Source organism: Trachypithecus francoisi, unplaced genomic scaffold, assembly GCF_009764315.1.
Source record: "Trachypithecus francoisi isolate TF-2019V2 unplaced genomic scaffold, Tfra_2.0 Lachesis_group6, whole genome shotgun sequence".
In the NCBI taxonomy this organism is placed as follows: Eukaryota; Metazoa; Chordata; class Mammalia; order Primates; family Cercopithecidae; genus Trachypithecus; species Trachypithecus francoisi.
Genome location: NW_022681471.1, coordinates 48,408,927 through 48,423,261, shown reverse-complemented (window position 1 = coordinate 48,423,261; position 14,335 = coordinate 48,408,927). Strand labels below are relative to the sequence as shown.

Below are 14,335 nucleotides of genomic sequence, written 5' to 3'. Positions count from 1 at the left end.
ACCAGATTCAAACCACAAAGGTGGGAATGTCACCTCCTCTGCTAACCGACTCAGTGAGGTTGGCTAAGCTACTTAACCAATGTGTGCCTCAGCTTCCTCATATATAGAATGGAAACAATAGCAGCACCTACCTCATAAGTTTGTTTTGAGGATTAAATAAGTGAATATATTTAGAGCTCTTAGTAGAGTACCTTGGCACATAGAAATCACCCAACAAATCTTAATATTAACACAATATTAAGTAGTAAACATTCAGGCTTTGCAGTCAGACAGACTGGGGTTTGAATTACACTTCCAGAGTCCAAGCTTCTTTCTCTATGCTACCTGTTCCTCAACACTAGTTCTATGTTATTCATTAAAAAAAAAAAAAGACTCTGATGCATGGTATAAAGAAACAAGTGGGCTGGGCGCAGTGGCTCATGCCTGTAATCCCAGCACTTTGGGTGGCTAAGGCGGGTGGATCACCTGAGGTCAGGAGTTCGAGACCAGCCTGGCCAACATGGCGAAACCCTGTGTCCACTAAAAATACAAAAATTAGCTGGGCATGGTGTTGTGTGCCTGTAATCCTAGCTACCAGGGGGGTGAGGCAGGAGGATCACTTGAACTTGGGAGATGGTGGCTGCAGTGAGCCGAGATCGTGCCACCGCACTCCAGCCTGGGTGACAAAGTGAGACTCCATCTCAAAAAAAAAAAAAAAAAACAAAAAAAAAAAAAAAAAAAAAAGAAACAAGTGGCAAATAAAATATTGTGTAAGTACAAATGATAGAGGAATTACTTCCTACCAAGGGGCAAGGAATAAGGGTGAGGAGGTATCAGACTTCAAAAAGGTCCTGGCATTTGAACTGAGCCCAAAAGGATGCTTGTCATAGAGAGAAAAAGGGTAAGAACATTGAAGATTGAAGGGACAGCATGTGGAAAGGCATACAAGTAGTAAAGCACATAGTACAGTTTGGAAAACAACAGATTTTCCAGTGGGGCTTGACTGCAGGCAAAGTGGGGCAAGGCCTGGAGTAGTGTGAGGCACTTGAGAGTGAGAGCTTCTTTCTTTATTTCATTCAAGTCCTGGCCTTGACTTGGAAGAATGTTATGAGAGATGGAGATAGAAAGGCAGACTTGTATTAAAGGGTGCAAGGTCTTGAAAGCCTTGATAGAAAATCTGGTGGTATTTTATAGATTACATCCCATTGAAGGTTGCTCTTTTGAAATTGGGGGCAGAGTTGATAATTAGTGGCTGCTAAAAGTCCAGACTAGACAGATGAAAAATTCACTCTGATATTATCCCCACACAACATTTTAGGCCAGGTGACATCTGAAGTAGCCTCTATTACATAAAGTAGCCCATAATATTTATCAAAAAAGGGAGAAAGAACAAGAGGCCTGAGTGAATGATGAATTTTTATTTCAATTACACCCCAGAAAAAGAATTGAGGAAGGATTGTACCCTCTACAAGTCAGAACAAAGGCAATCATCATCTTGCTTGGATACACACACACACACACAAACACACACACACACACCCCCCAGTCGCCCTGCTCTTTGGCTGAGATTGAAAAATTCTACAGGTATAAACTGTTTAAGTATCTGCTTTGGAGTACATTTGGGGCACAGAAGTATTTAATCGGGTCACAATTTGAAGTTTTCCAAATATAAATGCAATACCCACAACAGGAATTCTAGGCTAAGGGAGCTGTGATAAGAAAAAAAAAAAGATGACAGGATAGATGGATAGATAGATTAGATAGACAGACACATAGATAGATATCGATAAATAGATACATAGATAATTTTAAAAATTATCTAAATTATAGGTACATGTCACAAAAACAGACTGTTTTCACCCATAATACACTGTTGGGTCTGTCTCCTTTATTTTAACTTGTTGATGTAGAATATACAGCAAAGGTAAGCTTTACATATGTTAATCTAGGTGTGGCTGCTAAAACTAGGGAAAATTACACTGTTGTTCTGACATCAAATATTTGAAATCACCTACTTGGAGTTAGCATTGGACTGTACAGGTTTAAGGGCACAATCCCCAACAATACTGCCCCCGCTTTAGATCAGATACCAGCCCCAATTCTCAGGAAGCCACCCATACTTCTGACTGACCACTTATAAATTCAGGAGTTCCCATGACATTATGAGGTTTCATAACTAACTGAAACAACTCACAGAACTCATGAAAAGTGCTATTCTTATTATTACAGTTTCATTTAAGGATACACACAGGACAAGGTCTGAAAGGATCCTGGACACAAAGCTTCCATACCCTCTCCTTGTGGAGTCAGGAAATATCACCCTACCTAGAGAACAATATGTTCACCAACCAAGAAGCTCTACTTAGCCCTGAAGTTCAAAGTTTTCACTGAGGTTTTATTACATAGGCAAGATTAATTAAACTATTGGTTATGTGACTGAACTTAATACCTAGCCCCACTACCTTCCCTGAAGGTTGAGCTGGCCCAAAGTTCCAACCCTTTAATCATATGGTTGGTCCTTCTGGTGACCAGTCCCCATCCTGAAGCTATCTAGGGGCCCACCATAAGTCACTTCATTAGCATAACAAAGATACTTCTGTCACACAGGAAATCCCAAGGTTTTTTGAAGCTCTGTGTTAGAAACTAGGGCTAAAGATCAGCTATATTCTCTATTATACTACACCATACTTGAAGTCTTCTCTGTTGACATACTCGAAAAAACACACAGAGACAAGAGACAAGACAGCTTGAGTAGTAAACCATAAGCTGAATGCTGGCCCCAGTATTTATATTATCAGAATTCTGGAGAGTAAAGAGAAGAAAATAATAGGAGAGGGTAGGAGACGAGGATGTAGGGGACTAATCTCTACCTATGATTTTGCCCCACATGCCTTGTATCTATCCTAGACTTAAGTCTAAACAGGAGGGCCTAAAGTAGTAGAACAATATAGTTTCAACTCTATAAACTTGGTATAAACATAAGAATAGGAGTGGGATTAGAAAAAGTAATTTTTTCTTAGCAACACTTTCTTACACTGACTTTGTATGTATTGTGATATACGAAGAAATAAGCATTTGATCTTTTTTATTTTGATTGAAATTTCAAATGAGTTTTTTTTTAATTTTTTAAAATTTTTAATTTATATGGATATGTAATATTTGTAGATATTTATGGAGTATAAATTATATTTTGATATAAACATACAATGTGTAATGTAATTGAGATATATATCACCTCAAATATTATCATTTTGTTGCACTGAGAACAATCCAAATCTATTCTTCTAATTACACTGAAATATATAATAATTATTGTTAACTATAGGCACCCTATTGAGCTACTGAATACTAGGTCATATTCCTTCTAACTGTGTTTTTGTACCCATTAACCAACTCCTTTTTATACCCCATCCCCAATACCCTTTCCAGCCTTTGGTAACCATAAATCTTTGTCCCATATCCTGGCATAGAGCTCCTAGAACCCTTGCTATTTCCTGATAGGGATAACAGAAGCATCTTTTGTTACATGTGGCTTTAGTCTCAAGCTCTTGACAATAAGACCCTTGGAATCTCTGGAGTGCTAGGTGTCTTTTTTTATGCTCCGAGATGACTGGTGGGTGAGGGCTACTAGATAGCTTCAAGATATGGATGGTCACCAGAAAGATCAAGGCATGATTAGAGGGTTGGAACTTTCAGCCTCACCCCTTGACCTCCAAGGAGAAGAGAGGGGCTGAAGATTGAGCTAATCACCAATGGTCAATGATTTCATCAATCATGCCTATGTAATGAAACCTCTATAAAAACCCCAAATGTCTGAGAGGTTCCAGGTTGGTGAACTCACTCATATTCTGGGAAGGTGGTGTACCCCAAATCCACATGGATGGCAGCTTCTGCATTTGGGACCCTTCTGGACCTTGCCATAATGTACCTCTTCATCTCACTTTTAATTTATATTCTTTATGAACCAGTAATAGGAAGTAGAGTTTCCCTGAGTTCAGTGGGCCCTCATAGCAAATTACTGAACCTGAGGAGGGGGTTGCGGGAACTCCCATCTGGGAGCTAAGTCAGACAGAAGTGTGGGTAAGGTGGAGATCCATTACTTGTGATTGCTGTCTGAAGTGGGGGAGGGCAGTCTCATGGGAACGAGCCCTGAACCAGAGAAGACTGCACTAACTCTGGGTAGTGTCAGAATTGAATTAAATTGTAGGAGACCTAACTGGTGTCCTCAAAGAATAGGAGAATTGCTTGGTGTGAAAAATCCACACATTCTGTGCCAGAAGTATTGTGGGTAGAGGAACCACTTTCTTTCACTTGGTACCCAGTGGATGCACGGGGCAGGGGGAAAGAAGGATATTCAATGTGAAACAGGACAAGGACTTACCATGGGGTTGCTACCTGGGATGGGACCAAAGAAACACATCCCAAGGAATAAGCAGAGATCACAACACAAGAGGGCAAAGGGTATGCAGAGGGGAACTTAGGAAACTATCCATGAAGCAGTTTCTGTAGGTGCTCCCCAGAAAGACCCTCCTCTGAGGCCCAAGAGAGCAGGGAGAGTGTCACATGGAGCAGCAACCCACTTTGTGTCCCTCAATGGGAATGAGATTCTGCTGCATGGGGCTGAGATCCAGGAATCCCGTTGGGGGTCGAGAAGCTTGGAGTATCCTAATGAGAAATCCTAGGTGAAAGACCCACAGCATCTAGGTTTCCTCTCCTCGAGTCTATGTCTTCTCCTCCTTTTCCTAGAACTGCCAGGATTGAGGTTCATTCCTCTCTTGCATCCCCAGTCAGCTGGAGCCTTGGAGGAAAAGGCAGATGTATGTGTTCCCTTCTCCTGCCCTCCTCCACCCTCTGCCAGTTTTGAGCTGGTATCAGCCATCCCCACTTTCTGAATACTGCCAGTAAGAAGACAGAAAGTAGAATGAGTGCGGATGCATAGCCCATGGTTCCCATCCCCACTCCTGCCTTTCCTGATCCAGCACCACAGGTGTTCACGAATTGTCACTTCACCATTTCCCCGCTCTGGGCTTCCCCGAAGCCAACTCCATCCATATGCCCACCTCCCCCACCCACACATACAAACACAGGGCACTCACTAGGCTGGGAGCCTTGGGATTAGGGGACAAGGGTGTTCAAAAGGCAGGAGGGAGCAGGCGGATCCGAGGCATTACCTGCACCCGCATCTAGTCTCAGTCACCACCTCCTAGGGATGGCATCTGCCGTCCTTGCACCCACTTCCTCCAATAGCAACCGCTGCTCCTTTCCACGAATGCGTCAGGCAGGTAGACTCTCTGCTTCCTGAGCTCCTGAACAAAAGACAGACCAGCTAAGACGCTCGCGGTTGGCTGAGGGATTGTTTCCTTTACCAACAAATGCTGTAGTTCCGGTCGCCCGAGAAATTAGTTTTCAGGCTGATGCAGCATGGAAAGTCACCTACCTACCTTAATATGCCGCCCTTCCTCCCACGTTCTGCTCTGCGGAGCACAGGTGTCTTCCGCCTTTCAGGTCCTTTCTGGGTGTAAGAAAACACTCCTCTCGGCAAGCCAAAGCCGGAGCCTGGTCACATGACCCACCGTCAGCCCCACGTGACTGCGCAGTCAGCTTGTTCGCCGCAGTCCCGTACCACGGATGACAGTCTTCTGCCTCTGGGGTGCTTGCTAGAAGACACTGAAGCTCCTTGGCCAGACAGCTGGAAGGAAGGCTGGGCTTTGCTCGGGAGGACCACTTGGCTGGCGAGGAACATTCGATGAGGATTTGGGAAATGAAGTGATTTTTAATATTTTGTATACGACTCAAGCGACATACTAAAACACACACAGGATCTGTCTTGAAACATGGTGGTAAGCAAAACAAAATTCAAACTCCAATTTGCACCACTAGGATGATCCCTGTTAAAACTTACGGTTTGCAAAGGGAGGCAAAACTGTCACTTCCATGTACCTTACCAAACTAGGATCAGGTGGGGAAAAAAAGCATGTTGCACTGTCAGAAAAATTCTACAAAACTTAGGTAAAGCCACCATTAGTTACTGGATGTCATTTCAGGGCAGTGCTGGGATGTCTATTGACTTACCTATTTTTCAACTCTGTAGACACTGAGGTTAACATGTAGATATTTTATTCAATAGATATGTAAATGATTTATGTCCAGTACAATAGATAACCTTAAATATTACAATTTATTGCCCTGTAAGATATTAACTAGTTTTGTATTTAACCTGGCAGTGTTATTCTAACATTTAATTTCCTATGTGTTTATAAAATTCAATGTTTTGTTTATATCTTCATGTTGTGTATATTGTATATACACATATACCCTTCAACTGTTTTCTTAATCCTAGCAGTTGTTCATTAATTGTGTTGAAAAATCTTTCACATATTCTTTTTACATTTACATGAGTTATAATTTTACCTTTGAAAATTTAGAGCATTCTGAGACCAAAAAAAATATTTTGTCATGTCTAAAAATAAAACATTTGATATTTCTCCTAAGTCTGAATTTCCTCTCCAAACCAACATATATCCCTGTCTTTTCCAATTCTCCTGACTGAAGGTATGGTGTTGTCATATTTTAAATTATCGTGGCAAAATACACATAACATAAGATTTGCCATTTTAAGCATTTTAAAGTATACAACCCAGTACATTATCAATGTTGTACAACCATCACCACTGTCTAGCTCCAGAACTCTGTTGTCACCTCAAAAGGAAATGTTATGTTTTTTACGGTAATAATTATGTGAAAAAGGTGCCATTTTTGTACCATGAACAGACTAATATTAAACTTAACACCCTTGGTAATTTTTTTTTTTTGAGACGGAGTTCTGCTCTCTCACCCAGGCTAGAGTGCAGTGGTGCAACCTCAGCTCACTGCAACCTCTGCCCCCCAGGCTCAAGCGACTCTCCTGCCTCAGCCTCCCTAGTAGCTGGGATTACAGGTGCACACCACCATGGCCAGCTAAGTTTTTGTATTTTTAGTAGAGACAGCATTTCACTATGTTGGCCAGGCTGGTCTCGAACTCCTGACCTCAAGTGATCTGCCCACCTCAGCCTCCCAAAGTGCTAGGATTACAGGCATGAGCCACCGTGCCTGGCCCACCCTGGTAATTTTACTTTATTTTTTTTTTTTTTTTTTTTTTTTTTGAGGCGGAGTCTCGCTCTGTCGCCCAGACTGGAGTGCAGTGGCGCAACCTCGGCTCACTGCAAGCTCCGCCTCCCGGGTTCACGCCATTCTCCTGCCTCAGCCTCCCGAGTAGCTGGACTACAGGCGCCCGCCACCTCGCCCGGCTAGTTTTTTGTATTTTTAGTAGAGACGGGGTTTCACCATGTTAGCCAGGATGGTCTCGATCTCCTGACCTCGTGATCCGCCCGTCTCGGCCTCCCAAAGTGCTGGGATTACAGGCTTGAGCCACCGCGCCCGGCCTATTTTTTTTTTGAGACAAGGTCTCACTCACATCACCCATGCTGAAGTGCAGTGGTGTGATCATGACTCACTGCAGCCTCAACTTTTTTTTTTTTTTTTTTTTTTTTTGAGACGGAGTCTCGCTCTGTCACCAGGCTGGAGTGCTGTGGCCGGATCTCAGCTCACTGCAAGCTCCGCCTCCCGGGTTCACGCCATTCTCCTGCCTCAGCCTCCCGAGTAGCTGAGACTACAGGCGCCGCCACGTCGCCCGGCTAGTTTTTTTTGTAGTTGTTAGTAGAGACGGGGTTTCACCATGTTAGCCAGGATGGTCTCAATCTCCTGACCTAGTGATCCGCCCGTCTCGGCCTCCCAAAGTGCTGGGATTACAGGCTTGAGCCACCGCGCCCGGCCTGCAGCCTCAACTTCTTAGGCTCAAGTGATTCTCCCACCTCAGCCTCCTGAGTAGCTAGGACTACAAGCACGTGCCACCATGCTGGGCTAACTTTTTGTATTTTTAGTAGAGACAAGGCGTCAATATGTTGCCCAGGCTGGCCTTGGACTCCTGAGCTCAAGCAGTCCTCCCGTTTCGGCCTCCCAAAGGGCTGGGATTACAGGTGTGAGCCACTGTGCCCGGCCAATTTTAATTTTTGTCTTTAAAACATTTTATAAAAAGCTAGTCTTTCTGATAGCTCATTCATTTACAACTTTGCTAAATGATATTATCTCTAACCGTATTTTAACACTTATAGTTTATTCATTTATATAATTGTGTCCTTTCCAGCATGCTCATCTATAACTCAAGATACAAAATGTAAGCATATTAATATTTTAATTTGTCTTATTAATGTTTGTATCTCCCCAACGCCTGTCTCTAAGCATTTTTTAACATGGTATATATTTTATTCCAGACTGTGAAATGTTTAGAAATTCATATTGAAATTGTATAGGAATTGTGTACATTTACAGATGTTTTAAAAATGGAATCTAATTTTCCATACATGTCACATTCTCTGTTTCAGCAAATATAAAATAATGTCCTTTTGTGTCAATAAACCTATCCGCCTGTAATCCCAGCACTTTGGGAGGCCGAGGCGGGCGGATCACGAGGTCAGGAGATCGAGACCATCCTGGCGAACACTGTGAAACCCCGTCTCTACTAAAAAATACAAAAAACTAGCCGGGCGAGGTGGCGGGCGTCTGTAGTCCCAGCTACTCGGGAGGCTGAGGCAGGAGAATGGCGTGAACCCGGAGGCGGAGCTTGCAGTGAGCTGAGATCCGGCCACTGCACTCCAGCCCCGGCGACAGAGCAAGACTCCGTCTCAAAAAAAAAAAAAAAAAAAAAAAAAAAAAAAAAAAACCTATCCATACATAATCATTTCAACGGCTGTATGGTATTTCCTTAACACTTTCCTTTGTCTAGGCATATAAGGAAATCATATTCCCCATTCCATTTAATTGTGCTATCCTACTCTTTCAGCGTTTAGGTGGCATTGAGGTAACACCTTACTTTGAATTGTTAAATATGCAGATTTGGCTTATTCTGTTCCCCAAACTGGCCTCTTCTCAACTTTCTAACTGCATTTCTCATCAAACTCCTTTTACTTGTTTCAGGCAGACTGGGTTCATCCATGCTACCGAAACAGATTATTCAATTACACACTTTTCTTCAAACCACCACTGCCCACTTCCAAGAGCAATCTAATGATTTGTGTTTTCTTACCCTTAGGCAAGTCCCAGGGCTAAGATGGTAATTTAAATGGGTCCTATAAGAAGTATTAATTTTAGGTTGCTTGTTGGGTAGGCTCATAATTGGGCAAGCAGGTGGGCAACTTGTCTTGCTCTCCTATCCTGACAAATTTGTTCTATCCCGACCAATTTCAATGGGTCTCTCTTCTCGGAAGCATTCCTCAAGTATCAGAGCCCACAATAATCGCTCCCTTCTTAGCTCAAGAACAGAATTTTCTAATGAGCACGTTTCTCATACTAATAATTACCTATGTTTGTAAGTGCACATGATGTATCTATACATGGTTCTTAAACTAAAGAAGGGTCACTTATGCCAATTTAAACATAGAACTTTATTGAAAACACAGACTCAAATAGAGAACCATATATTTAAACAACAAATAGCAGGGTAGCTTACTTAGGTGACACAGTTCACTGAAAGCTTAATACTGAAAAATATCGCAATCTGGACAGCAAGACAAATATCAACAAATGTGTTTTCAGTTTTGATATTCATTTGGCATCCACAAAATGATCTAGCTCAAAACAAGAGTTTGACAAAGTTAACATAAGCATTAAAAAATATAAGTTACAACAAAAAAACAGACTGTGAACACCAAAGCACTACTCAGGGCTCTTTGGGAACATAAGGCTGATCAACGGCAGGTGGTTAATCATATTAACTTTGTTGTCCCACCTCAGGATCATTTTGATTGTCTATTTGGGCTTGTAGTTGCTTAGCTAACTCCTCAAATTCACGAAATGCAGAAATAAGCGGCTCAAGACTGAAATCATCGTCAATTAAGGACATCTTTCCACTTTTTATAATGTTACTGATATTCTGAAACATTTTAATAACAATTTGAATATTATCATCTGTCTCTTCTATGTTAAAGAGACCCACAAATATTGAAAGAGCTTTGGCACTGAATAGTTTTTTTGCCACAGCAGGATTTTCAGACAAATTCAATAGCATTTTCAGAACGTGAAACTTTGTTCTCGCATTGGCTGTGGTTAATAAGGAGAGAAACCCGGACATATAGTTGGCAATCAGTGTGTGATAGTCAATAGTCATAGTGAGGTGTCTAAGCATCCTTATTCCAGTTAGCTGCTCAAGGGAATCCACACTATGTGCAAGGGTTTCCTCACACACTTGACATATGAATGTCTCAATCATGTTTAGATTTGGATAAGGTGGAGCCATGTGAATCATATTTTCCAAAAAACTTGTCCTAACTCTAGAGGATGGGTAATTAAGTAAGGTTTCAATAAGTGAGACAACACCTGAATCTCGAATGAATCTCGGGTAAACTGAGAAGCACTTCTCATACCCATTGCAATTTTAGATATTTCATGAATAAAAGGATCCCGAATTTTGTCCATTAATAAAAGGAGTTCTTCAAACTCTTCAGAACCAATTTTCAGCTCACATTGTATGCAGCTGCAGGACCAACCCTCAGACTCTGCACTCTCCCTGGCCCTAAGATGCTCTCGAATTTCCCGGACTGACCGGTAGGAAGGATCATACTGAAATGTGAACTCAGGACTAGGCTGATTAGGCTGAAGCAAAGATTCCTGCTCTTCCCCTTCTGGGCTAAGTTCCATGTTCTTGGGCTTTGCCTCAAGCATTTCAGAAGCCTCTTCAGGAATTCTAAAGGGGCTTGTGGATCGGAAGCCAACCCTATGAAAAAGACCAGGTTTGAATTCAACAGTGACCTCTTCCCAGGTTTGGGGCCTGGAGGATGCATTAAGTTCCTCAGCTGCATCTCTGAACCTATCACTGACCTTGTACACAGGACAGGGATTTAGGTCAAAGCAGGCCTCATCTCTGTCCCAGAACCAGGACCCAAATATGGCCTCTTCTTCAGACTCTGGCTTGGCCTCTTCTCTGGCCACAGCCCCCAAACCGGACTTTTCCTCAGCCCAATACGTGGATCCGCCAATGGCCCCCTCCTCAGTTCCTGGCTCAGATTCACAGATTGCTGAAGCTCCACTCTCCAAACTGGCCTCTTTTTCTGCCCAGAACCAGGACCCAACAATGACTTCCTCCTCAAACCTGGGTTCTTGTTTGACCCTATCACCGTCAACATCTTTCTGGGCCCTGGGTTTCAAGGCGGTATTAGGATCTTCTTTGTCTCTGCACCTGAATCTACTATTGGCCTCTTCTCCAGGCAACACCCAGGACTGCTTATAGAACTCATCTTCAGACTCAGATTCAAAACAATCTTCTCTATTTGTCCTGAGCTTGGACCTGGTATTTGCCTCCTCCCTGACTCTGGGCCTGAACAAGTTACTGGTATTTTCTCCAGCCCAGAAGGAGAATAGGTTGCCGGCCTCATCCTCAGATCCAGACCAGGAATCAACATAGGCTTCTTGCTTGGATCTGGGCCTGGACCTGGGATTAGTCTGATGTTTAGCCCTGTGCCTGGACCTGGTATTGGACTCTTCTCTGGGCCATGATCTGATACTTGTCTCTTCTCCAGCCCAGAAAGAAGACACTGTAGAGGTCTCATCTGCTGACCAGAACCCAGACTCATTAGAGGCCTCCTCTCTGGCCCTGGGCCTGGAATAGCACCAAGACCCCATATTAGTCTCCTCCCCTGGTCTAAACCAGGGCTGGATTCCTTTCTGACCCTGGGTGCCAGGAAAGGTTTCAGCATCCACATCGACTAGTTCTCTATCCATAGACAGGCCCTTAGATTTATTAACTGATCCAGACTCAGCAGTGGCCAGTGGCCAGGCAACGGCATTAGTCTGGGACACCCCTTCTGCCTGTGACACTGCTTCAGTCCCAAATTCACTCTGGGACCATGCCTGAGCTTCATCCTTGGGCCTTGTTCCAGGGATTGCCTTGGCATCAGTTTTAGGACGAGCACCACCTACTGCCCTGGCATCAGTTTTGGGTCTAGCTCCTGCCATTCCTTGAGCCTCCGTTTTGGGTCTTGCACCACCCATTACTTGGGCCTCAGTTTTGGGCCTTGCCCCAGACATTGCTTGGACATCAGTTTTGGGCCTTGCCCCAGGCACAGACTTGGTCTCAGTTTTGGGCCTTGCCCCAGTAGTTGCCTGGGTCCTCACCTTGGGTCTGACCACCAAAGGGACATCATTCTCTCTCTCAGCCCCAGCGATAACCTCTTCCCCAGCCTTCTTTTCAGGCTTGGCCTGGACACTAGGCTCAATCTCTGCCCCAGTCATGGTACAAGTTACAAAGGAAGTCCAGTAATATACTCCTCCCCCAGTCTAAACTTCAACCACAGATCTGTCACAGGTTTGTTTCTTCACACTCTGATCTTTAGGTGATTGAGGATATAAGCTTGGAAACAAGAGTTACAGTCAATATCCAATCCAGTAGTCACTCAGCCTCCTTCCCAAACACAGTCTCAGTCAATAATTCAATAATACAGATTGAGTGTAGAACAGGCACAATCAAGCTAAAGGAAGACAGGTATTTCCTGGATGGGTGCAGACCTGTTGAGGGTGGTTGTCAGCAGCAACTCCACCACCAGCAGAGCAGCCACTGGAGGTAGATCTAGGGAGAGAGAATGAAATGAGGCTTTGAGTCTCTTCCAATTGTATGAGACATATGCAGTGCGACTGATGTTGAATGCTAGGTGGGACAGGTGGGCTTTGAGAAAGTCTCTCTGGACCAGCTGCCTGCTACAAAACAGGTCCAACAACAGTGGGAAAGTGTGTTGGCAATGGGAGGGGCCGAGAAGCCCCCAGATTGGACCCTAATCACTCCTGGACCCATGCTGGTCTCCACCACCCCACCCAAAAGTATACCCGCTCTCATACCAACCTTCACTGATGTGGTGCAGTTTCCCCCTCCTTTTCTTGTTCAAGTGGTGTCAAGCCCCACAGCTGACAGAAGGGGGTCCTACAGACAAGTAAACATACAGGAGAGAATGGAGAATGGTAGATAGGCAGGCACTCTGGCCCCTGTGACAAATATCTCTCTTCCCATTCAAGGGTTTAATGTATCTATCGTTTCCTGAGTCCTGGTCCCTGCTCTCAGGTCTTTTCTGAGTCACAACCCAACCTACACCTATCTCGTGTCTCCTGCAAGAAACAAAAAGGATGCTGACACTGTGCAAACCCAGCAGAGTAGAAGTGGGTCTGCCACTTCTACTACAGGTGGAAGTGGATCTGCCACCTGCCATGCTCTCTTTCTCCAACTGTCCCCTGAACTGACTCCTCACCCTTCTCACCAACCTCCAGGGTTGTGAGCCAGTCTCCTCCTCCTTGCCTTTCTTGCAGAACTGGCTAGCCTTAAAGTAGGCCTATGGACAAACACATGAAAAATTAAGACAGTCAGGATATGAGGGGTGGCAGAAGAGCACTTGGTAGACAGACCAACGCCAAGGATAAGAATCCCCGTATTATTGATATCTGTCTTTCAACATTCGGGGTTTTGCAGGTGGAATATTCTCGTTTTGTTTAGGCCCTACTTCAAGGTTCTAGAGATAACAACTCCTTCTCCTGACGTCATACTCTTCTCATTACTTCCTTCTCCAATTCTGAGGATTCACCACTAGGTGCGCCACATCTCCTTGCTCTGCGCAGCATAAAACGGGGGAAGGGCGCCGCATATTCTAGAAAACAGGTTGTGAATTGGTACTTGTCAGTATGTCTCCCTCATCATCCCTACCTCCAAAGCCCACCCTTTCATGCCCCCAGTTTAGGACAGTGGGGGAGCTGGGTGGGGATGGAAGATGGGGGAAGCGCCATTAGAGAGGGGAAGATTATGAGGTGCTCCTGGATGCCGGACTTGCTCTGGTCACAGTCCCCTACCCCGATTTGGGTCCCCAGTCAGTGTTTAGCGCCCAACCCCTATCCCCACACACCTCCAGAAATCCAGGCAATATTCGTGCTCTTCCTTTATCTCAAGCCTCTCCTCTACAGATGCTCACTGTGTCCTGTCAGAATACGCCAGACCTACCGCGCAGACAGAAGACTTTGACATCAACCTGGAGCCTGTGGGAAGGGAAGGCACCCAGGACATGGAGCCTCACAAGCCCCTTTTGGGAATCGGGGCGCGGAGTAGCAAACGCGGCCCACCTCCCGCGGACTGGGTACAGAGCCCGGACGCCGACCCCCGCCGGCTTCCCCGGGCGCCCCCCACAACGGCTCCTGCTCCGCCATTTCTCCCGCAGGAGCCTCCCCCACAGCCCTCTCCGGGCACAGACACGGTCGAGGGCGGGGCGCGGGCGCCTGCAAGGCTGGCTGGGAA

General features: G+C 44.6%; 3 protein-coding genes across 3 annotated transcripts in view; all 3 read right to left on the bottom strand.

Moving 5' to 3' along the window:
- BHLHB9 (basic helix-loop-helix family member b9) overlaps positions 1-5,217 on the bottom strand; it is a 40,374-nt gene extending 35,157 nt beyond the window's left edge. The window contains 1 exon segment of the mRNA XM_033201475.1: positions 5,151-5,217. The gene's annotated coding sequence lies outside the window, so the exon portion shown is untranslated.
- Positions 1-5,249, bottom strand: part of LOC117077919 (ras-related protein Rab-40A-like) — a 214,764-nt gene extending 209,515 nt beyond the window's left edge. Inside the window, exon 1 of the mRNA XM_033201477.1 lies at positions 5,151-5,249. The gene's annotated coding sequence lies outside the window, so the exon portion shown is untranslated. The remainder of the gene's footprint in view (positions 1-5,150) is intronic.
- Positions 5,250-9,437: 4,188 nt separating this feature from the next.
- GPRASP2 (G protein-coupled receptor associated sorting protein 2) lies at positions 9,438-12,580 on the bottom strand. Its single transcript, XM_033201468.1, is given in 2 exon segments — positions 9,438-10,407; positions 10,410-12,580. Coding segments are annotated over 2 exon segments (2,514 nt in total). The 5' UTR covers positions 12,301-12,580; the 3' UTR covers positions 9,438-9,784.
- Between the last annotated feature and the right edge of the window lie 1,755 nt (positions 12,581-14,335).